The sequence below is a fragment of the Crassostrea angulata genome, chromosome 2, assembly GCF_025612915.1.
Source record: "Crassostrea angulata isolate pt1a10 chromosome 2, ASM2561291v2, whole genome shotgun sequence".
NCBI lineage: Eukaryota > Metazoa > Mollusca > Bivalvia > Ostreida > Ostreidae > Magallana > Magallana angulata.
The window spans coordinates 4748606-4769994 of record NC_069112.1 but is presented as its reverse complement, the minus strand read 5'-3'; the positions used below and the strand labels follow the sequence as shown (position 1 = coordinate 4769994).

The 21389-nt window shown below is 39.8% G+C and overlaps 2 protein-coding genes across 5 annotated transcripts in view; one reads left to right on the top strand and one right to left on the bottom strand.

Annotated features, from left to right (window-relative positions):
- LOC128170722 (tropomodulin-1-like) overlaps nucleotides 1-21389 on the top strand; it is a 66399-nt gene that overhangs the window by 12449 nt on the left and 32561 nt on the right. The gene's annotated exons all lie outside the window — the stretch shown is intronic.
- LOC128170698 (dynein axonemal heavy chain 6-like) overlaps nucleotides 1-21389 on the bottom strand; it is a 47421-nt gene that overhangs the window by 5950 nt on the left and 20082 nt on the right. For 3 of the 4 annotated variants that reach the window (XM_052836457.1, XM_052836458.1, XM_052836459.1), the window contains 34 exons: nucleotides 21166-21236; nucleotides 20198-20455; nucleotides 19492-19935; nucleotides 18901-19192; nucleotides 18231-18502; nucleotides 17629-17841; nucleotides 17094-17279; nucleotides 16294-16490; nucleotides 15671-15854; nucleotides 15143-15367; nucleotides 14655-14876; nucleotides 14136-14441; nucleotides 13581-13712; nucleotides 13180-13351; nucleotides 12557-12720; nucleotides 12131-12262; nucleotides 11746-11906; nucleotides 10950-11100; nucleotides 10333-10701; nucleotides 9873-10027; nucleotides 9338-9518; nucleotides 8801-9036; nucleotides 8435-8597; nucleotides 7720-7802; nucleotides 4965-5202; nucleotides 4234-4536; nucleotides 3586-3771; nucleotides 3165-3337; nucleotides 2608-2788; nucleotides 2215-2394; nucleotides 1858-1964; nucleotides 1231-1507; nucleotides 587-757; nucleotides 126-316 (listed from right to left, as the gene is read on the bottom strand). In XM_052836457.1, coding sequence (XP_052692417.1) covers nucleotides 126-316; nucleotides 587-757; nucleotides 1231-1507; nucleotides 1858-1964; nucleotides 2215-2394; nucleotides 2608-2788; nucleotides 3165-3337; nucleotides 3586-3771; nucleotides 4234-4536; nucleotides 4965-5202; nucleotides 7720-7802; nucleotides 8435-8597; nucleotides 8801-9036; nucleotides 9338-9518; nucleotides 9873-10027; nucleotides 10333-10701; nucleotides 10950-11100; nucleotides 11746-11906; nucleotides 12131-12262; nucleotides 12557-12720; nucleotides 13180-13351; nucleotides 13581-13712; nucleotides 14136-14441; nucleotides 14655-14876; nucleotides 15143-15367; nucleotides 15671-15854; nucleotides 16294-16490; nucleotides 17094-17279; nucleotides 17629-17841; nucleotides 18231-18502; nucleotides 18901-19192; nucleotides 19492-19935; nucleotides 20198-20455; nucleotides 21166-21236 — 6976 coding nt within the window. Of the gene's footprint in view, nucleotides 1-125; nucleotides 317-586; nucleotides 758-1230; nucleotides 1508-1857; nucleotides 1965-2214; nucleotides 2395-2607; nucleotides 2789-3164; nucleotides 3338-3585; nucleotides 3772-4233; nucleotides 4537-4964; nucleotides 5203-7013; nucleotides 7097-7719; nucleotides 7803-8434; nucleotides 8598-8800; nucleotides 9037-9337; nucleotides 9519-9872; nucleotides 10028-10332; nucleotides 10702-10949; nucleotides 11101-11745; nucleotides 11907-12130; nucleotides 12263-12556; nucleotides 12721-13179; nucleotides 13352-13580; nucleotides 13713-14135; nucleotides 14442-14654; nucleotides 14877-15142; nucleotides 15368-15670; nucleotides 15855-16293; nucleotides 16491-17093; nucleotides 17280-17628; nucleotides 17842-18230; nucleotides 18503-18900; nucleotides 19193-19491; nucleotides 19936-20197; nucleotides 20456-21165; nucleotides 21237-21389 lie in introns of all 4 variants that reach the window. The other variant, XM_052836456.1, reaches the window with a different exon arrangement.

Sequence of the window (21389 nt, the reverse complement as noted above, 5' to 3'; positions counted from 1 at the left end):
TTGCTTTTCCACTGAATCTCAAAACCTCTAGGCTCAGTAAATATTATTCTTTGAGTGTAGATGAACCACTATTTTCACCTCAAAGAAGTAACAATTGTAAGATACGTCCTGATTACGTTACTTACTTGTCTGTGTATCCCTTGTCGCGGGCGAACCTAAGGAAGGCTCCCATGGGGTCTGAGCCGGTGCTCAGGACAAACACAAGGGGGGTAATCCTGTTCATGTCGTCGTACAGGGTCTGGAGGCCGACCGGGGGGCTCTCTACAAACTTCTGACCCAGGTTCTCGCGCACAAACTCGCTTACCGCAAAGACAGTCTAAAATATCACAAATCATAAGTTTAATGACTCGGATGCATTGAGGGATGGTTCAGTTTTCCTAGTCAGATTATTACTGTTATAAACCTAATGATCTAGTTTCAAGGATTTGTAGATTTATTGATAATGCCTCTATACATGAATTTCTTAAACTTTTGGATCTGCTGAAAATCGAAATCCAAAAAATTTACTCTCAAGAAATGAGGATGAAAGCACAAAATTGACTTCATGAAGAGACTGTAAAATAAAATGGTACTGAATGATGCGTACCTTCTCTGTCTTGAAGACCTTGATGAACATGAGTTTCTGGAAGCTGGTGAGGCGTTTGTCCCAGTGACCCTTCGTTTTGTCGGACTCCATGTCCTCCATCGCCCCAGGGACGCCTTGCGGCTCCGGCGGGACGCCCTCGTATGTCTCGTAACTCTCCGGGTTTGCTCGTACCTAAAAACAGAGTCAACAAATCATAGAGACAAGATCTATAGAAACTTAATTCTCATATTAAAGCCTTTATGTTTGATTGTATCTGAAAACAACAGGGAGTTATAGAAACAAGATCTGCTACTAAGATAGGGCCATTTTATTGAAGGAATGCAAATTGAAGAGAAGAAACATAATCTTTATTAAGTTATTCATTATAAACAGGTTTGGTTTTAGTTTAACAAGGGTTATTCATTATAAACAGGTTTGGTTTTAGTTTGACAAGGTATCCATTATAGACAAGCTTATGACAACAGAAGGATCCCCCCTTCTCAAAAAACCTTAAAGGTTTCCAGCTTGATCTCTAGAGACCAGAGTCTTTCATTGAATTAATATTTAAGTCTGTAACTAACAGTACACTAGTCTGTAACAAGGATTTTCCCCATACCTCCACTAACTAATAGAACACTAGTCTATAGAAAGGGATTCCCCCATACCTCCAATGTTCCGAGCTGGATCCAGACCGGAGTCTTGGTCAGATCCTGGTGGATCCCCTTGAAGATGGGGAACACCTCTCCGAGGTCGACTGCGTTGTTCCAGACCTTGATGTTGTTCAGGAAGGGGACGCTTGGCATTGGGGGTCGCTGCTTGTCCATTCCCGCCGATCCGCGGAGGAAGAAGTTCCACTCGACCGGAGATATCTTCTCCTCCTGTTTCATTATCTCCACACACATCATGAAGGAGAACACCAGCTTGTCCTTCTCAAACAGGCCTCTGGGAAATCAATGAAAGATACATACAGACAGGGAAATAAGTGTGAAATAAAAATCTATCCAACAAAGAATAGATCCAGATTTGTGGGAGATCACAGAAATACAGTCAGATTGTAGTTTAATAGACTTCTGGAAAATACGGAACACAGACTGTTTGATAATTGTCAAACTAAACCCCTGGAAACTCATTGAAACACAGACATTTCTTTGAGAACGTACAAGCTCTATAAAAGAAACACCTAAGATCCCACTTGAGGGCTATCATTTAATGCTATGCTATATCAGTACTGCTGTTGGATCATTTAATGCTATGCTATATCAGTACTGTTATTGGATCAGATAATTCTGTACCTGGCCACGTTGTTGTAGATGGTCATAGTTGTCTCCCTTAGACAGATCTTCAGTCTCTCGGCCAGCTGGTCGCTCTTCTCGGACGACTCGATGGTGGCATTGAACAGCTGCAACAATCACAATAACGTGTATAAACTACGTTAGAGACGGAGAGAAGAACAGCTCTTACAACAAATAGATTTATGCTTAATAAATGAATTCAGGTCATAAACTACAATGCTTCAAATCAGCTTTCTTTCTGATACAAAGAATCCCTCTCTACAGTAAGGACTTTGCTCATAAAGATCATAATTAAAGTCTTAAAGATATAATTGATACATGGCATGTACATTAGCGCCATGTTGAATAAGGTCCTACCTGTTTGAAGTACTTGAGAGAGAACTGGTACATTGGGTCTACTTCTCCCATGCTGGCCACCACGAAGTATAACACAGAACCACGCGTGGCGACCGAGCGGTACTTCTCTCTGGCGGTGTTTATCTTCTCCTCTGTCACCTCGGCCTCACTCAACCTCTGTTTGATTACGCCGGATGTCACCTAGGTAACAAAGGTCAAATGAGGCAACTTTCATCCTTATTTTTTGAATCAGATCAACTTATCATACCTCCAATATTTTTTGCATTTGTTTTCATGATTTATTCATCCTAAATACTTTGGACTGTTATAATAATTGTAATTACATATAATATGAACTCATTTGATCTTTACCATAAATGTGTTAGATAATGACTGGACAGATTAGATAATTACCTTGGACTCGTTAAGTATGTTAATAAGCTCCTCGTTGTCTAGGATATTTCCCTGGGACTCAAACAACAGCTTCAGGATTCGGTCCTCTATGGCGTTTAGCTGGTTCTTGTCTGAGTTGATCTTCACAATCAACTGGTTCCTCTGCTCCTCCAAGTCTGGTCGCTCCAGACCAACCACATCACTAAAAGAAGGGGAGAAAACTCAGTGTAAGTAACAGAACACTCAGAACCCTCTATCATTCCTTACATTCTTCTCCCAAAATATTCTGTTATTTCTTAGATGCACCAATGATTCAAAAGAAATTTTTCTTTTTTTTTAACTGAAAATGTCCTATTTTCAATACTTTCGCTGTTTTGCATCGCATAGCAAGAATTTAAAATTGTGATCACCAGTTTTTTTGTTATTATTTCCTATATTTTAAAACTGTTTGAAAAAATTGAGTTTTTTAAATCCACCAGAGTAGCTTCTCACAGTTTCACAAGGAAATAATTTCCACAGATCTAATTAGGAATCTAGATTATTTTCATTGAGATCCAGCCAATCAGAGAGGTTGTTACCTGAGGAGCTGGTCCTCCAGCCCTGACAGTGTGACTGTGAAGTTAATGATGGTCACCTTGATGCAGACCTCAGGCAGGTAGTGGGGGTTGGCCATCTTGGAGGTCATGTAGAACCGGAAGTTACGGTCGTAGTCAATGTCGCTGTCTCCCAGACGGATCAGCAGACGGCCACCCTGTCATTAGAAAAAATGCACCGGTGAATAAGATCTCATTGACTGATCAGTCCAAGGAAAACATGGCTAAACATAGAAGATCCTAAGCTGGACTTATTAATAAGTTTATTTGAAATACATAAAACATGTGTAGGAGAAAGTCTAAATTTGGCATAGTACTCTGTGGGTTTCTTATAAAAATTATCAAGACTTGAAAAATTGAAAAAAAACCAAGATAAAATACATGGTGGGTGGGTGTGAGGACTTACAGACATGAAGGTCTGTTTCAGTAGGACAGGCTCCAGGGCGGGGTCCAGGAACTCCCCGATGTCCTCACACAGGACGGGCATTCCAATTCGGATACAGTTCTCGAGCGTCCGGAGGAACTGTCCGTCCGTCAGCTTGATGATCTTCAGACCGTTCTTGGCCTCCCTGTTCCTGATCCAGCGGTTGGCCTGTCAGTGGAGACAATATTTAGTACCGTTGGGCCACAAAGACATTAGATAGGTGTGAACAACTGTACAAGACACCAAGACACTGAGTAAAACCTTAGACAATTCATCAACAGGTCTATCCTTCTTTCCGATCCATTCGTTGGCTTGCAGAGACATTAATGTTCATTAGAGGAAGCAAACAATGCTAAAATTCCTTTTGTTATTTATGATCTATAAATGGCATATCAAGACTGCCTGTTTTCTAACATTATGATACAAAGTATTTGAAGAATTACAAGTAATATCCAAAGACCAATGCTATCATGGTGATCAAGAGTTCAAAACTTTCTAAAGCTCAGTGTGTGGAAATAGATGAAGATGATGAAGCATTCCTTGATTAAAATATTAATGAAAATAAAAATATTTAACTTCAAAAATGCATGTTATCTGTATAAATCATTCAGTAAAGCAACCAAGAATTACCTGCTCCTGGGGGTCAATCATCAGGGGCCAGCGACGCCCCCTGGTGACGAGAATGGCGTTCTCTGTGGACAGTTGGTCCTTGGGAAGTCCATCAGAATTCCACTGTCGGATCTCGAATGGATCGGCCAGAACCGTGATGATGGTCATTCCCGGGGTCACAGGAATCTCCAGCTCTACGCAGCGATTGGTCCACAGTTCTACAAGTTCGTGGCGGTAGGTGCTGGTGAAGGCGCCGTAGTACGCCACACAGGCGGTGGACACAAAGACGTCACCCACCACGTTACCGATCTGCTTGTTGAAGTCCTGAAACACGATGGTTGGTGAATTTCAGAAATTTCATTTATTTAAAAACGGAAGTAAGAGTAGGGGACAACTATCACCACTTTACCATCATTTGGAAAAGACCAGTTATAGAGCATGAACTTAGATGCATGCATGGTAAGATTACACTTGATCATGGTAAGATTACACTTGACATATCCAGATGAATTGATTACTGTAAAAGGATTAAAAGGTTGGTCTATTTTTTGACCAAGAAAAAGTCCACAACCTCCAACCTAAAAAAATACTTTTATCTAAAGTAAAGTCATCATTAAGACAAGCATTGAAACATATTTCCTGCACCAACCATTTTTAAACTTCCTCACTTTTAAACTATACCCCCCCCCCCCCAATCCCAATTAGTTTATAGGTTTTGATATCTCCCCTGACAAATCAATACAAGTCCCCACCTTGACGGTTTCGGCCCAGCGGATCTGCTCATCACCGAGTGCGGTGGTGAGTTTGGCGGCCCTCTTGAGCCGCGCGGCGGTGGTGGCGATGTTGCGCTCCAGCTTTTGTTTCTCGCGCACGCTGTTGTCGTAGGTGGCCTGGAGCTCCGCGATCTTGGCCTCCACCTCCGCTAGCTGGTCCTGCTTCTCCTTCAGTAGAGTCATCACCGTGTCCAGCTCCTTCTGGGCCTCAGCCAACCTGTCAATCAAATCAGACACCTGTCAGTCTAACCTGTCATTCAAACCGTGTGGGCGGAGTCAAATCAATTACAGTATCTCAATTCATCATTTTTTAAGGTTTTTGTCAATTGAAAATTACTCTGTTTCATTAATTTTATTTTAAGCTTTCTGTCATTTGCATTTTTGAAATTGACGTGCTTATTCACTAATTATACATAAAATGCAATTGAATGTAAAATTTGAAATTCTAATAGATTATCAAAATATCAACATTTACCGTACATTGAAGTTAAATAAAAAAATTTCAAACAAATATTTGCACACTGGTACATTTAAAAAACCAAACAAGGACGTTATGTTAGTATGGAGTGGTTATGTTAGTATGGAGTGGTTATGTTAGTATGGAGTGGTTATGTTAGTATGGAGTGCAGGTTTTCATGCAGTTAAAGCAGTAATTATCTAGGAAATGTCATTGAGGTTATTATAATAATTGTTACATGATTGTGTAATCATTATCTGAGTAGAAGTATATATATATGCGTCTCAGAGGAATTTAACAGAAACCAGTTATTTCACAATCCTAGATATGATATGTACCAAGTTCCAAAGAAACAGATAACGAGAAAAAATCTACAAGAATTGACTATACAATATAAGTAATAAGTTCTTATTTATAGGAAAAACTCTAAAAGTTGTCTAGATACTGATTAAATATAGAGAATACAACGTAAGAAGATTTAAGGAATATTTTTTTCACTAGACATTAACTAAGCCATCACACTGATCTAGGCTATGAATTTATAGATCCTAGTCTATAGAAAACTACAATTTTTTTTTCAAAATTCTTCAGACACAATAAATTGAATTGAGTCTCGCCAGTATAGCAAGTTTTAACAGTGTTTTTGCCAAAATATCTACATAGTAAAGTTGAAGTTATTCTAAAATTCTAAAAAATTGATAATCTCTAGCAAAAATTCTTTAAATTGGTCAACTCTACAAACCTATCTATAAGACATGTATATCCAAAATCTCTAAATATTCTCTACACTACATATACCTGGTAATCTCTACACTACGAAATCTCTCTATTTACTATTTACACTACATATACTTTATAATCTCTACACTATGAAATCTCTCTATTTACTATCTACACTAAATATACTTTATAATCTCTACACTATGAAATCTCTCTATTTACTATCTACACTACATATACTTTATAATCTCTACACTATGAAATCTCTATATACTCTCTACACTACATATTCTCTGGATATAATTTTATACTCTAAGTATTCTGCAAGAGATATTCTGTTTACACTAGAGAGTGGTACTAGTTTTACACTACTCTTACTCTGCTACACTAGAGAGTGGTACTAGTTTTACACTACTCTTACTCTGCTACACGAGAGAGTGGTACTAGTTTTACACTACTCTTACTCTGCTACACAAGAGAGTGGTACTAGTTTTACACTACTCTTACTCTGCTACACTAGAGAGTGGTACTAGTTTTACACTACTCTTACTCTGCTACAATAGAGAGTGGTACTAGTTTTACACTACTCTTACTCTGCTACACGAGAGAGTGGTACTAGTTTTACACTACTCTTACTCTGCTACACTAGAGAGTGGTACTAGTTTTACACTACTCTTACTCTGCTACACTAGAGAGTAGTACTAGTTTTACACTACTCTTACTCTGCTACACTAGAGAGTGGTACTAGTTTTACACTACTCTTACTCTGCTACACTAGAGAGTGGTACTAGTTTTACACTACTCTTACTCTGCTACACTAGAGAGTGGTACTAGTTTTACACTACTCTTACTTCTGTTTCTTGGGTTGGACAAGTCGATAGACTTGAGCGTACGTATCCATGGCCATCACCCACATACACATCGACTTACAAGCCTGTAAACAGTTTACAGTTACACGTAAATTATAAGGTACATTACACACGTAAACCCGTAACCCTGACTGATTACTATAATATTTGGCTTGATCTGTCAGCAGTGGTCTCCCTTGGCAGGTCTCTGTAAATGCTTATTAGTGTATGGTTGTGTTAATTACACTGTTCTTTTTTAACTGCGTAAAGGGTTATCTTTGCTCTTATAAATTTTTGAACAATTACACTTCCAAAAGATTCATCCCGGCCCGTTTTATCTTGATCTTAACACAGAAAAATAGTAAAATGGTAACACATTAAAATGCTGTAGCTTTGATAGAATTTGAAATAATCTCATTTTGATAGTTTCAATCTGATTTTTATCTGAAAATAAGGTGAAAATCAAGTAATTCTGGAGCAAAAATGTTCCTTTTTCCAGTAAACAACCCATGTTAAACTAAGTGAAGTCGACACAGCAAAGACATTAAAATAACAAAAAATCAACACACAGATACAAAATAAACGCTTGCAAATGCAGTAATAGGGAAGTAACATAAAGAAAACACGCTGCAGGCAGAACAGGGGACAGTGTTACGCATGGCGTCACATTCTCTGTGTTAATCGTGTCATCACGCTCCAATTCACTTACTTAGCTCGCTTGGGCTCCACAGTTCTGAAGACGTGGGAGTAAGAATCCATGGCCAGCACCCACATACACATAGACTTACAGGCCTGTGGGGAGACAGAGTGGTCAGTAACAGAAAAGTAGTTCAACCCCTCCCCCAGGGTCAGGACAGTCCCTGGGGGGTGAGGGACCCTGACTAACAGAAGGAAAAGCAGAATGGTAAAACAGCATAAAATGATTCAAAGTAATGTTATTGTTTTCATGCAGAAATTTTCATTTCCAGAGAGAACATGGAAAAGATTTGATTGGTATTAATGAGACTTTGATGAATGAAGATAATGTGGTGACAGTTTTTTAGATTGAAGAAAAAAAGAGAGTGGTCATTCATTGGGAAGATTCCAACTGAAATAAAATATATGACAGAAAATACTGTTCATCTGATCTCAGCTGCACCAAAATAACCAAAGTCATTTATTTGGAAGTAAGATGAATAGATAAGATAAATGTGTTTCTCTGAAATCTTTCGTGAATCAGGTTCTCTGTAAGGAAATCTACAATCTTTGACATTGAAACAATATTATGACAACTACCGGTACACACCTTTATATAACATCCATCAATAAATTATGTGATTTCATGTCATTGTATTTTCTTAAATTCATTCTCAAACATTTTATACATAAAAAGATTAGAAAATAACAGGACTGAAATAATGCAAATAAACAGGCTCTCTGCCTACCTTTGAGACTTTCTCGACTTTTTCTGGGATAAAGTTTGGATTGTCGATGTACTTTTTGAGTTTTTTGAGCATCGAGTCTGGGATACTGTCTTTGTCATATGTCTGTAGATTCTTCAGGAAGTTGGCATCTCCCAGCAGCACCTTGGCTGATGTCCAATCAGTCCTGTCAACCAAACCGCAGTAAACAATGATCAGTACTGACAAACTTGACAGTACCATGGATTCTTTATTTTACACAAGTATCTTTCTGCAGATAGATCTTTATCATCTTAAGCCTTTGACTTGGGTCACTTACTTGGAGATACACATATCATTTAAAAGATAGATCTCTACACAATATGATGAACTTTGACCTGGGTCACTTACTTGGAGCCAAGCAGGATACACACTGCCTCCATGACTGTCTGTACGAGCTCGGGTGGCTTGGAGAAGACTCGAAGCTCAGCAATATCGCTCTTGTCGAGTGAATCCAGTGCCTTCACTGCAGCCTCGAGGGCAGGCAGGGCCTGGTCGAGGTCACGTTGGGCGTCGTCGGCGATGGCCTGAGTCTCTTCAGCCTTAACCTTAGCTACAGCCTCGTCCTCTACCACCACTTTACGCACCTTTAGAATGAAGTCAACAGTTTTTCATTAATTTGAAATCGAACCTGAATTTTGTTTACTATTACATAACTTTTTAAAAGTATTATAATCTCTCAGTACTTTACACATGACTTATCGCTGAATCAGCTACAGCCTATCTAAGTCATACAACCTATTGACAAGTCATCAAGTCAAATGACCACCAAACAAGTCATAAGACTTATCAGTAAATCAAATAACACCTAGAGTCCATGATGACCATTAGACAGATGACCTCTAGACAAGTCAGATGACCTCTATGTGACCTCTGTGTGACCCTGACCTTATCAGCAGCCTCCTGGTCCACCACGAGTCTCTCCATCAAGTTGTTGGTGTCCTCGGACTTCTTCTTGAGCTCTGGCTCGAGTGCGATGAGTTCCTTCTTCATCTTGTCCACGAGCACGTTTGTCTCCAAGATCTTCTTCAGACCATTGTCCACACGGTCACGCGCCATCTTCAGCTGTCTATAACACAATAACAAACCTTAATCAACAACTGCAATAAAGAGGTAAAACAAGACACTCTGCAGAAAATTGGTGCAGTTTCCCACCGGCTGTGGGAAAACTCAGTGGAAAATAACATGTTTAAAAGACACTCAAGTTTGATGTGGGTTTGAATATGGAACTGACAATTGCATACTATAGACTATGTAGTTTATCAGACAAATCCAATCTATGAAACTAGTTTTTGACTTTCCAAAGTTATATGTGTCCTAACAAAAGGGGCCAAGTACTACTCTCCTTAGTTTAACTGTTTTGAAAATAAAGCAAGGGTTGTAAAAATAAAATAACTGTTTGAACACGAGGGTTGTAACTGACTTAGTTTTCTCCTGCAGCATGGAGATGTAGATGCGGATCAGCTCGAGGTAGCTGGTCGGGGTGGTGTAGTAGCGCCGCTTCAGCTCATTGTAGAACCGCTCGGCCATGTCACTCACACTCATGTGGATCTCCACGCACATCTCAGCAATCTTTTGCTGAAAAAAGGGAGGAAGATTTATCAGACAAGTATAACATCAAACATGATAAAATATCTGCTAAATTAGGGACTTACATTTTTTAAGAACAAATACAGATGTTAAAAATCAAGATTATCTATTCTTTTGATGCAACATTATTATTTTGTTCAGTCATAAATTTCCCACTTTTAGTGAAAATATGACTGCTTTATTCTGAAACATATTGTCCTTTCTGAATTCTGAGTTCAACACTCACGGTCTCACTAAGTTACTGATTACTTATATCTATAGGCATCAACTGAGCCTATTTTTCTGTGACTTACCTTCAGACTGTCCTCTCCGAGTTCGACGCTCTCAAAGAACGACGTGGACACACTGAGTAAGGCCTCGCGCGGCCATTCCGTGAACCAGTCGATGGTACAGCAGTTTACGAGAGACGGGAACATACGACAGCGCGTCCTGAAGGCGCTCCCCACGGGGCTCATACACAGCACGATGTGGAGGTTGTTCCTGACCCTGTTGATACAGAAGTCATAGATCGCGTCCCTGTTGCCCTCGGCAATGCCTACTTCCTTTGCGGCCGGACGACAGCCAATGATCAGCTGCTCGTACTCGTCTGGTTCAAACAGGTTTGGCACCTCGCCAGAGTTCAGGATGTTGTTGATGTCTTCTAAGAACTCCTCTACAACAATCTATAACAACAAGGTAATTCAATATACACAACAATTTCCAACCAAACAACTCAGTATTTACATAAACAATAATAATGACATTAGTATTTGTTTGAAGTGCTTGTCATATAATTCCCTAATAAATAAGAAATTATTTGCAAAATTTCATAAAAAATGCTTACTTAAATCTCAAAGCATTCTATCTTTTTTGGAAAGCAATAATTATAAATTCCTTTGACTTTGAATTAGTAGTTGTAGTTCCTATTTACCTGTGTGTCAGTGAACAGGAAGGTGGTGTGTGTGTTCTGGACCCCGGCGTAGTGATACAGCTTCTTCAGGTCGTCGTGGAACTCGGCGTAGCCATAGCCTCGACTCAACTCAATCTGTACACACTTGTAGGAGCAGATGTGGGAGGCCAGTCTGGGGGGAAATAAGTATACACATAAATATCTATGTACACATGTAGGAGCAGATGTGGGAGGCCAGTCTGGGGGGAAATAAGTATACACATAAATATCTATATACACATGTAGGAGCAGATGTGGGAGGCCAGTCTGGGGGGAAATAAGTATACACATAAATATCTATATACACATGTAGGAGCAGATGTGGGAGGCCAGTCTGGGGGGAAATAAGTATACACATAAATATCTATATACACATGTAGGAGCAGATGTGGGAGGCCAGTCTGGGGGGAAATAAGTATACACATAAATATCTATATACACATGTAGGAGCAGATGTGGGAGGCCAGTCTGGGGGGAAATAAGTATACACATAAATATCTATGTACACATGTAGGAGCAGATGTGGGAGGCCAGTCTGGGAAGAAATAAGTATACACATAAATATCAATGTACACATGTAGGAGGCAAGCCTGATCAAATAATTTATGTACAAATAGTTCAATTACTCCCATACAATAATACATACACTTACTAGCCTTAATTGTCCAACCAAGATTATACCTTTATAAAATTTACCCTATATATGAATGAATTAAAAATTTATTCCTACAATTATTATTCAAAACTCAAAGGATTTGACAATCCACTGCTTAATTACCTAGTCAGTGACTGTTTGCCGGTACCCCCGACTCCGACCAGCAGGGCGTTTCCTCGGTCCTGACGAATCATGCGGGCGATACGAGAGACGTGCTCAATGGCGTCCAGGAAAAACACGAGCTTCATCTCCTTGGAGGAGTTCATGTTGAAATCGTCCAGATACTGTAAACAGCAGAGGCAGAGGGTGAATAGGCAAAAAGATAAACGGAAGATCACAATGGTTTTGATCACCAGTCTGATACCATCCGGATTTTGATACATCCAAGCTATACAGCAGCTTTTTAAGGCCAATATACCATTCCTTACTTATATCACAGTTTCTTCAATATAACAAATCAATTGTATAGAAAGTAAGACATCCCCCTTCCATACACAAAAAGACTTACATCCTGTAGTACATTGGTCAGTTTCTTCATGTCACTCAGCTCCTCGTAGATCCTGTCCGCTCTCTCCGCGCCGAGCTTGATGAAGTCTCCAAAGATGATCGGATGTGTGGTGAAACTGTCCGCCTCCACATTCTGGGTACAACACAGCAATATATATCATACCGTGATCGATCAAATCATATTTTATCTAATCAACTTCCTATATACTCCTGGTTTTTTAATCTTTCTTTAAAGGTTATTTCAGGTACAGAATTTGTTTGCTTTGCATACTAGGATGTAGTAATAGGATGGAGAAAAGAAAACACAATTCAAGCTACTCACCACTCAGAAGAGTTTACTATCCATCAGCAAGCATAGTGTGAAAGTACTTCTAAACGTCTACATAGAACTGATTTTTATAATTACACTATAGATCAAGACACTCACCTCCCCAAAGTGTTTACTGGCCATCTCAGCCAGCATAGTGTGGAAGTACTTCTTGTCCTCGTTGTTGATGAGTCGGTCGTGGAACACGCGCATCGACTCGTGACAGAACAGTCGGAACACCTGTTTCCCGTCCCGGATCACGCCAGTGTCCGCCTGCAGCAGACCTGGTGAAAAAGAAACAGAGAGAAAATTGTGAGACGGGACAACACATACAATATATTGATAAACCACTGGAAAACAGCACTAAGGAAATTCAGAGGTCAGGCAAAAATATACATATATACAAAAATCAATGAAGCAATGCATTATATGAACACAATACCATTATTGTCCAAAAAATCAGGTCATTATTGTAATCTACTGGCCTATTGTCTTTTGAAAGAGTTGTTAATTTTACCCTCATTACTTTAGAACAAGAGTTTCAAAATGCTGCTTTAATTAGCTAAATAAAGGTATCAATTTTTGTTTTTTGCAAACTGTAATTATAATTTTCATAAGAACTTTCAACATTATATTTTTCATATTGAGTTTCAATCAAAATTTTCTAAAGAGTTTTAATGGTCTCCATGTCAAACTAAAAATAGTACATTAAAGGAAGTCAAACTTGATCAGCTTGAACTAACCTTGGATACACTTGGACAGATCACGCAGGTTAAAGACGTAGTGAGATTTGGCGGGGGTGGGGAGGAGGTCGGTCGACATCCTGCCGTAAATCTCCACGGCAGCCTGACAAATTGGTTCTGTTGTCTGACGCACGGCCGTGGGGAAGTCCATGAAAAACCCAGCCAGGATTTGCTGCAAAAAAATTAAATCCAGTTAAATTACTGTTTCTACAAACCGAAATCAAAGCATAAATTTACTTACAGAATTGATAATTATGTACAACGCAGACGATTTCATATACTTTTAATTTCAAATCTCATTCATATACAAATTAACCAAACCATCAGAAGGTCAAAGGTCACCAGTCATGTATAGGCATACTTGGATCAGATATTTATGCAAGACTGGACAGTGTCCTTACCATGAACATGTGTTTGAGGCTGTGTTCTGAGGGAGGGGGGATGGACAACATGGCGAAGTGACGGAAGAATCGCGGAGAGACAGGGTTCCTTCCTCCACCAGGGGGCGCACAGGCCGCGGATAGCGTCACATCCTGTAAATAAAGAATAGCGTCACAATTATACATCAAAATTGTTATTATAAAAATTATAAATCAGAAACTTTTAAAGAAACTATTTTATGAAATATCATAAAAACAATACATTTGAAAATGTCATACTAAATGTGTAAGACAGGCCTTTCACCATCAGTGTTAAAAAAAATATTCTCCCTGAATAAACTTACAAAGTTTTTTTTTAAATGAGAGTCTCTGTTTTAAGCAAACATTTCAGCTTATGGGCGATACATAGGTCTTTTTATCAGAGCAGGTTGCTAACATTTGTGCTTACTAACAACATGAAAACGTAGACATTGGGAACTCTCCGGCAAGCACTTATCTAGTATGAGTGTCTGCTCTGCTAAACAAGCCTCTAGTGTATGTTACTAAAATATTAATATAAACCGAAGAATGTCTTACATGGATTTCCTTCCAGAAGAGTTTTTCTCGGTCGTACATTCCCCCGAAGTCCTGGTACTGTCTCAACAGTTCAATGGGTGGCTGAGAGCCGTAAGTGTCCAGTTTAGGCATGTTCAAATCGTCCACAAAGATTATCACCCGCTTGCCCAGCGGGGCACCGATCACATTCTTTCTGCGTTTCTCCAGCTTCCCTTCAATCATTTCCTGGGTTCTCTTACTGCTGGTCTGAGCCGAGAAGTTGATGAACTGTGGCACGTAGTCGGCTTTCTCAGCAATTCCGTTCAGGAGTCCTCTAGCAACTACAGACTGTCAAACAAACAAATTGGTATATTAATATTGTAATACTTTCTCGTGAATTTAGTACATCCAAACATTATTTGAAACTTTATTAATCTTGTCTTACCAGATAAGAATTATGCATGTAAAAATTGCTACTTTGTTCTTAAAAATTAATACAGATTATTGAATGAATTATATTTAAATGGCAAACATTTCTATAACCTGTTTTTACAATCTTACCTTTCCGACACCTGTTCCACCTGTGTACAGCACGGAGTGATTGACGGAAAGGAACTTCTCCAGCAGGTAGCCGAACCTGACGGTGTCCACGGTGGGGACCAACATCTCAAAGAACGGCACCTCCTTATCGTACTTGAAGGGAGGGACGATCTTCTCCCACAGGTCCATGCGGCGCGTCTCAAAGTCCATGTAACAGCTCCACAGGTCGCCGGCATTGGGCAGCTGTCAAATAGAGGGGGTGTCAAAAATTAGGTCATTTCATCTAATAAAGGGGAGTCAAAAGCAGGGTCATTTTATTTAATAAAGGGTGTGTCAAAAGTATGAATATTTTATGAAGTACAGGATGTGTCAAAATATAATCACTTTATCAAATTAGGAGGTTTCAGTTCATCAAGTACAGACAGTGTTAAAAGTATGATCACCTCATAAAAAACAGGAGTAGATGTCTAAATTATGATTCCATTATCTAACATTAAGGAAGTACAAACCTTGGCATCTCCATTGTCCTCAAACTGCTGTCTGACGAACGTATCGAACGCATCCCAGTAATTCTCGGTGATGTTCCCGCCGATACACCACAGGTAGCAGAACACGAACGTTGTACACAGGATCGGGTTTAGCTTGTTCATGTCCTGGTTCAAGTCCGGTCCGCCGCGACGGAACAAGAGGGACTCCAGGAGACGGCACAGCGTGGTCACCTTACTGATGTCCACCTGTACACAGGTAAATATTATACAGGATTACACAGGTAATAATTACAGTAGTTATGATCAAGATGGTATTATCATATATGACACAGGTAAAAAAAATTCTATAGGTAAAAAGGTAAAACACACAGGTAAAACCAGTATTACTTTACAGAAGAAGAAAGGTGAGTTTCATTCTAATTATACAAAAAAAATATAATGCAGCTAACTTCGATTGTAGACAATACATACATTAACTGACCCAATGATTACTGTAATACATGTTTTAATGGATTCAATAAAAATCCACAAAAAGACATAGAGCATTACCTGGTTGATGCTCTGCTGACACTTCTTCCGGATGAATGTCAATCCGTCATCCACATATCGGACAAACAGATCCAGAATGTACTCGCGGATCTCATCCTTCACTTTATCCGCGTATCCATTCATCCACGTCTGGGTGAAGGGCAGCCACTTCAGCTCCTCAGGGTCCACAAACACCATGCCACACCTGTACAGGTAAAAGTAAACATTACATCACATGTAGACATGTGGACAGGTAAAATGAACATAATATACCTGTGCAGATCATTTCTTTTATCATATTTAAATACTTATTAATAAAATCACAATCTCTATAAATATTAAGCTTTAAAAAAGTGGATGCATGTCATGTGCAATTACATATACTTCTGTACCATTTTCCAAATCCATTGACATTTTCATTAACTTTGTTACACTATCTTGAATTATTATTTTTGCAAAAAAGATATTACAGCTGTCAGTAAAGTTTTATCTAATACTTTTTCTGACATATATTAAATCTTCATAAACTTTGTTTAACATTTCCTATTAACCATACTCCTATTTCAACAGTCACTTTAATTATCAAACTATTTGTCTTAACAATGGACATCAAACAATATGAGTATGTAAGAGTGGAACTTTACCTGCTAACAGTGGCAGGGGAGGCGACTGCGAGGTCCTGGACCTCAAACAACATGTGTATGTAGGGGGTGAACTTGATCCTCTCACTGTTGGCCAGACACAACATCTTGTTGTCGTCCAGTACTGTGTTCATGTTCTCAATCCAAAGGGCGTCGACCGGGCCGTCACATACCACCCAGTGGTGGTCCATAGAAGTGTCCTGTATATGGAGAAAGATAGAGAAATAATAGAGAATGTTCTCAGGGGGTCACACACCACCCAGTGGTGGTCCATGGAGGTGTCCTGTATGTGGAGAAAGATAGAGAAATAATAGAGAATGTTCTCAGGGGGTCACACACCACCCAGTGGTGGTCCATAGAAGTGTCCTGTATATGGAGAAAGATAGAGAAATAATAGAGAATGTTCTCAGGGGGTCACACACCACCCAGTGGTGGTCCATAGAAGTGTCCTACACAAAAATAGAGAGACAAGTATAGAGATTTATATTCTATAAAACTTTTTACATGCTTGGAGAGATGCTTTGACAGTTATGGTCATGATAATTGAATTATCCCCCAACCTTTCTCAATATCAGACCTTAAACGAGTTAAACCCCATTACAGACTCCTCTAGGGTCAGCCTGCGATTGTCCACACAATGTCTGACTTTCCTTAGTACTTCCCTCCTTCTCCTTCAACAATCTCAGACCACCCCCCCCCCCCCCCCCCATCACTTCCACATACCTGTACACATTGTCAGAATACACCTGATTTCTTCCCCTCCCGTAACAATGTTAAACTCACACCCCCTCACTTCTACCTACCTGTACACAGGATCGGACGGTCATGGCCATGAGACCGTCGGACCACTCGAGTGTGAGTTTGTTGATGCCCCCGTACAGTTCCTCCATGGTGATAGACTTGGGGTTGAGGACGTGGGTGTGACACGGCTGGTAGAACGGGTTCTCTACCCCCGCCGCGTGGAGATTGGTCAACGTGTCCTGTAACACCTGTAACAGAGAGAGACAGGTAACTCAGGTGTGTCACAACACACAGACATGCTTAGGTAAGTCAAGAGAACCCTTAACTCATATAGCAGGAATAAATATAACTTCTCCTAGCATGAGGCAATTGCTGAATCCTTTATATCATGATACTAATCACATGATATGCCCTTTTCTCCAATTAACATGTACACCAAGGCACTTTCTAAGGAATTTTTTTGTTGCTGTTTTTCCCTAATTATGAATCAGATGAACATGAAGGCAGTTGAAAAAATTGAAATAAAAACCTCCTTGTTTTCACATACTCATAATCATACTGTAGACCCAGATTTATCAACTTTGACCTTTGACCTACCGTGTAGCAGGTGGTTTTGCCCCCGCCTGTGGGCCCCACCAACATGACCCCGTGGCGGACCTCCATGGTCTCGTAGAACTGGATGATCTTCTTGATCTGCGTTTGGATGATCTGGAGTTTCTTGGTCTCCACCACATTCTTGATCTCCTCCTCCAGACGGCCGTAGTCGTGCTCCGGAATCTCCACTCCAGGGAACAAGTCCTGCAGGATGGCCTACAAAGTAAAGGATCAAAAAATACAATCATAACAACGCTATACTTATCCAAGCACTATTTTTAAAACATGGATACCCTTAACAAACACTGTCTACCAAATCTGCATTGGTGAAGTTTTTCAGGCAATTTGTCCTCTGATATGACAATCAAAAGAAATATTGATAAATTTTAATCTTAATTGCAGCCATTTTTAAAATTTCGGATCAAAGAAAAAATTAACAAAATCATTTCTTTATTATAGACTAGCGTAAAAGGTAAGGAAATCGTTATACATTATTATATGTACAAGAGAATCCATTGGCAAAAAACTACCAGAAGGTTGAAACAACCATTGATTTGACAATACATGAAAATTTGCCCCCAGACATTCAACTATCATGTACATACCTGGAAGAGAGATGCGTCCTGCTTGAGGAACTTGGGGAGGTTGCTGTCCCTGAGGGCACGAATCAGTACCACGTCCTCATTCTTGTCGGGGTTCTGTCGCTTCAGCGCCCCCGCCATCACCAGCACCGACTTGACCGCCCGCATCCCGAAGTCGTAGTGGTCCTGCTGGGACAGCTGCTCACTGCACAGCTTATACATCTGTACCATCTTCTTGGCGAGGTTCTTGGAGGACTCGAAACCCTCCGAGTAAAGGATCACCTCAGCGATCAGGGCTAGAGAAAGATAAAAGCATTAACAGAGCTAAAGAGAGGGAGAAAAAAAAGATCTGTTCAGCAATTAGAAATATTAATGAATGGTACAGAAATATTTTCTTATACAATGAATAAGAAACTGTAGATTCCTAATTAAACGCGAGAAATTATTAATATCTCTTTAAAGTTGCCAAAAACACATCTCGCGGATTTTTGAATCCAGGTTTTCTTTTTCAGACAGATGTAAACTAAATAAGTCTTTGTGAAAACTTGACTTTTGCAATTTTATATTCTTGCCCACTGTTTCAAAATGGTTGAATCAAGGACATAAATACTCGCGTACAATAAGGAATCCACAGTAGTCAGTCTGTTAAGTCTAATTTAATTTAAACATATTTTATTGAATTAGTTAAGTTTACCATAGTCAGGCACCATCATAGAGATAGGCCTGAACAGGGCCTTCAGGTTGTCGGGTAACTCTGTTCTCCCGGCGTACCCAGGGTTCATGGTGATGAAGGCAGCGCAGGTCATCACGAGTTTGATCTCGCGACCCTCAAACATGAAGCGCGAGACCTTGGCGGCCTTGGCGTTACGGATGGTGATCAGCTGCTGGGCAATCACGGAGAGGACCTCAATGTCGATACGGTTAAACTCGTCAAAACAGCACCAGGCACCTGACTGAGCCAGACCGGAGAAGAACCGACCCATCATCTGGAGAGAAAAGCAGGCAAGGTATCAAAACGGAGAATTTAATTGACCAAAAAATAAAAGAAACATCATCATTTGAGAAAAATAGCAGTTTTACATGAGTTCTATCAGCTTGAAATGTGTCCTTATTTTTCAGTATGATCATCAAAACGTGACTTGACTTTTACAAATTTTTAATCCACAAAAATAGCTTCATGCACATTTAATAATCTTACAAACTTAATTGCACAAAGATGAAATTTTTAAATTATTTTGAGACAACCACAATATATGTATGATTTATCTAATATAGGGACACCGACCTTGTAGTCGAGACCGTCGGAGCAGTTGAACACCACACACTGTTTGGCGAGCGACTTGGCGAGATCCTTGGTGGTCTCTGTCTTTCCTGTCCCTGCGGGGCCAGCCGGGGCACCACCCAGATCTAACTGTAGGGCTCCCATCAAACACAGGTAACAACGATCAGTGAGGGGGGTGATGACGAGACGAGGTGACGCCCCGAGATACTCGTAGCCATACACGTACAGCGAGTTGGACATCCTGACCACACAGTTGTCCATCTCGAGATCCCAGTAATATCTCAGCTGTTTCTGCCACTCAAAGTTAGTCACTGTGTCCACCTTGGAGGCGACCATTCCCGTGATCATATCTCGTCCATGGACGTCAATTGTGATCAAGGCACACAGGTTCGCTCGAGCGAGTTTGGGGATTTCCCCTCTCACAATGCTGGCCAACTCATTCAGATCCTACACAAACAAAGGACATAGATGTTAGTCTCAATACTGATACATGTTTTCATTAATTAATCTAATTCCTTTGAAAGATAATTAATCTTTCTGGATTATCCCCATGACATTTTCTAAATCATTACCTCTACCTTCTTTTAAAACTGATTTCACCTTACTATATCAATGACCTAATACTGGCCTTCATCTTACTGAAGCAATGACCTATAATTGAGGATATGGACATTGACCTTTAACCTTCAAATGACCTACTATCACTGACCTTAAAGTTCTGCTGCTCAAAGTTCCTCATGCCCTCCAGTCTGTCATGGTCCCCCTCCAGGATCTCGGTCACGCTGCGGCACCAGACGATCTGGGACACAGTCAGCACGATCTGTGAGGCGTGTGTCACCACCCACTCAGAGCGGGGGCGTTGTTCGTAGTCCGTCAGCGCAAACTTGACAAGTTTACGTAAGTTCTGAAACATGGCTTCCTCCACCTTTCCTAGCCAGTCCTCCACATTCCCTCTGGCCTTCAAACCCTGCAATGAAGAAATATATAGTTTTGTCACTTATTCAAATTTTTTTGGATTATCTGTGTGGCCACATACAGGAAATAATGGCTGACATCATTAAAAGGGCAATTTTTTTTCTTCAAGTGCATTACTGTACTGACTATTTTACTTAAGGAATAAAGAATCATTCTTAGAGTATTATGAGGTGATAATTTTGCTCGAGCGTGATCAAATCCAATAAAGCATGAATGGCTTTATGATAGATTTGATCACGCCCCGACTGAAATTATCACCTTATAATATTCAAATAATGATTCCTTATTACTTATATTTATATAATTTTAGGCCATCGCACGATTAAATATTTAAATATAAATAAGCAAACCCCGCTTGCACCTCAATTTGGCGTCTTTTGAAGTTATGGGTTATATAGTACAAAATCAATACATAGTGTTATCACAGGCAAAGACACTGGAAAATGTAAATATATAAGGTTAAAGGACTTAGTTATATCATTGCCTGTATGTGTTTTCAATTGATAATAAATCCAGAGCTCTGTGTAAGCTTTTGGTTTTTTAAGCTCAACAAGAAATGCATGGACTGAATCTTAACCATATTTGAAAAATACAGACTCGGCACCAAACATTGATACAGCAGTCACAACAAGAAACAGTGTGGCGTATATTATTTCATTCCGTACAATGTTCAAACTTTCCATACAAAGTTAGAGATCTTACCCTGCCGAGGCTGACTTTCTCGTTCTCCGGGGAGATCATGGCCAGGATGTCGTTGGTGTACTGTACCTCCTCTGTGGATTAAAACTCACCCATTAAAACTCATCCATTAAAACTCACCCATTGAAACTCACCCATTAAAACTCACCCATTAAAACTCATCCATAAAATCAGGGAAAAGTTATGTAAACTAAATATTACAGTAAATATGTATAAAATTTGGTGAA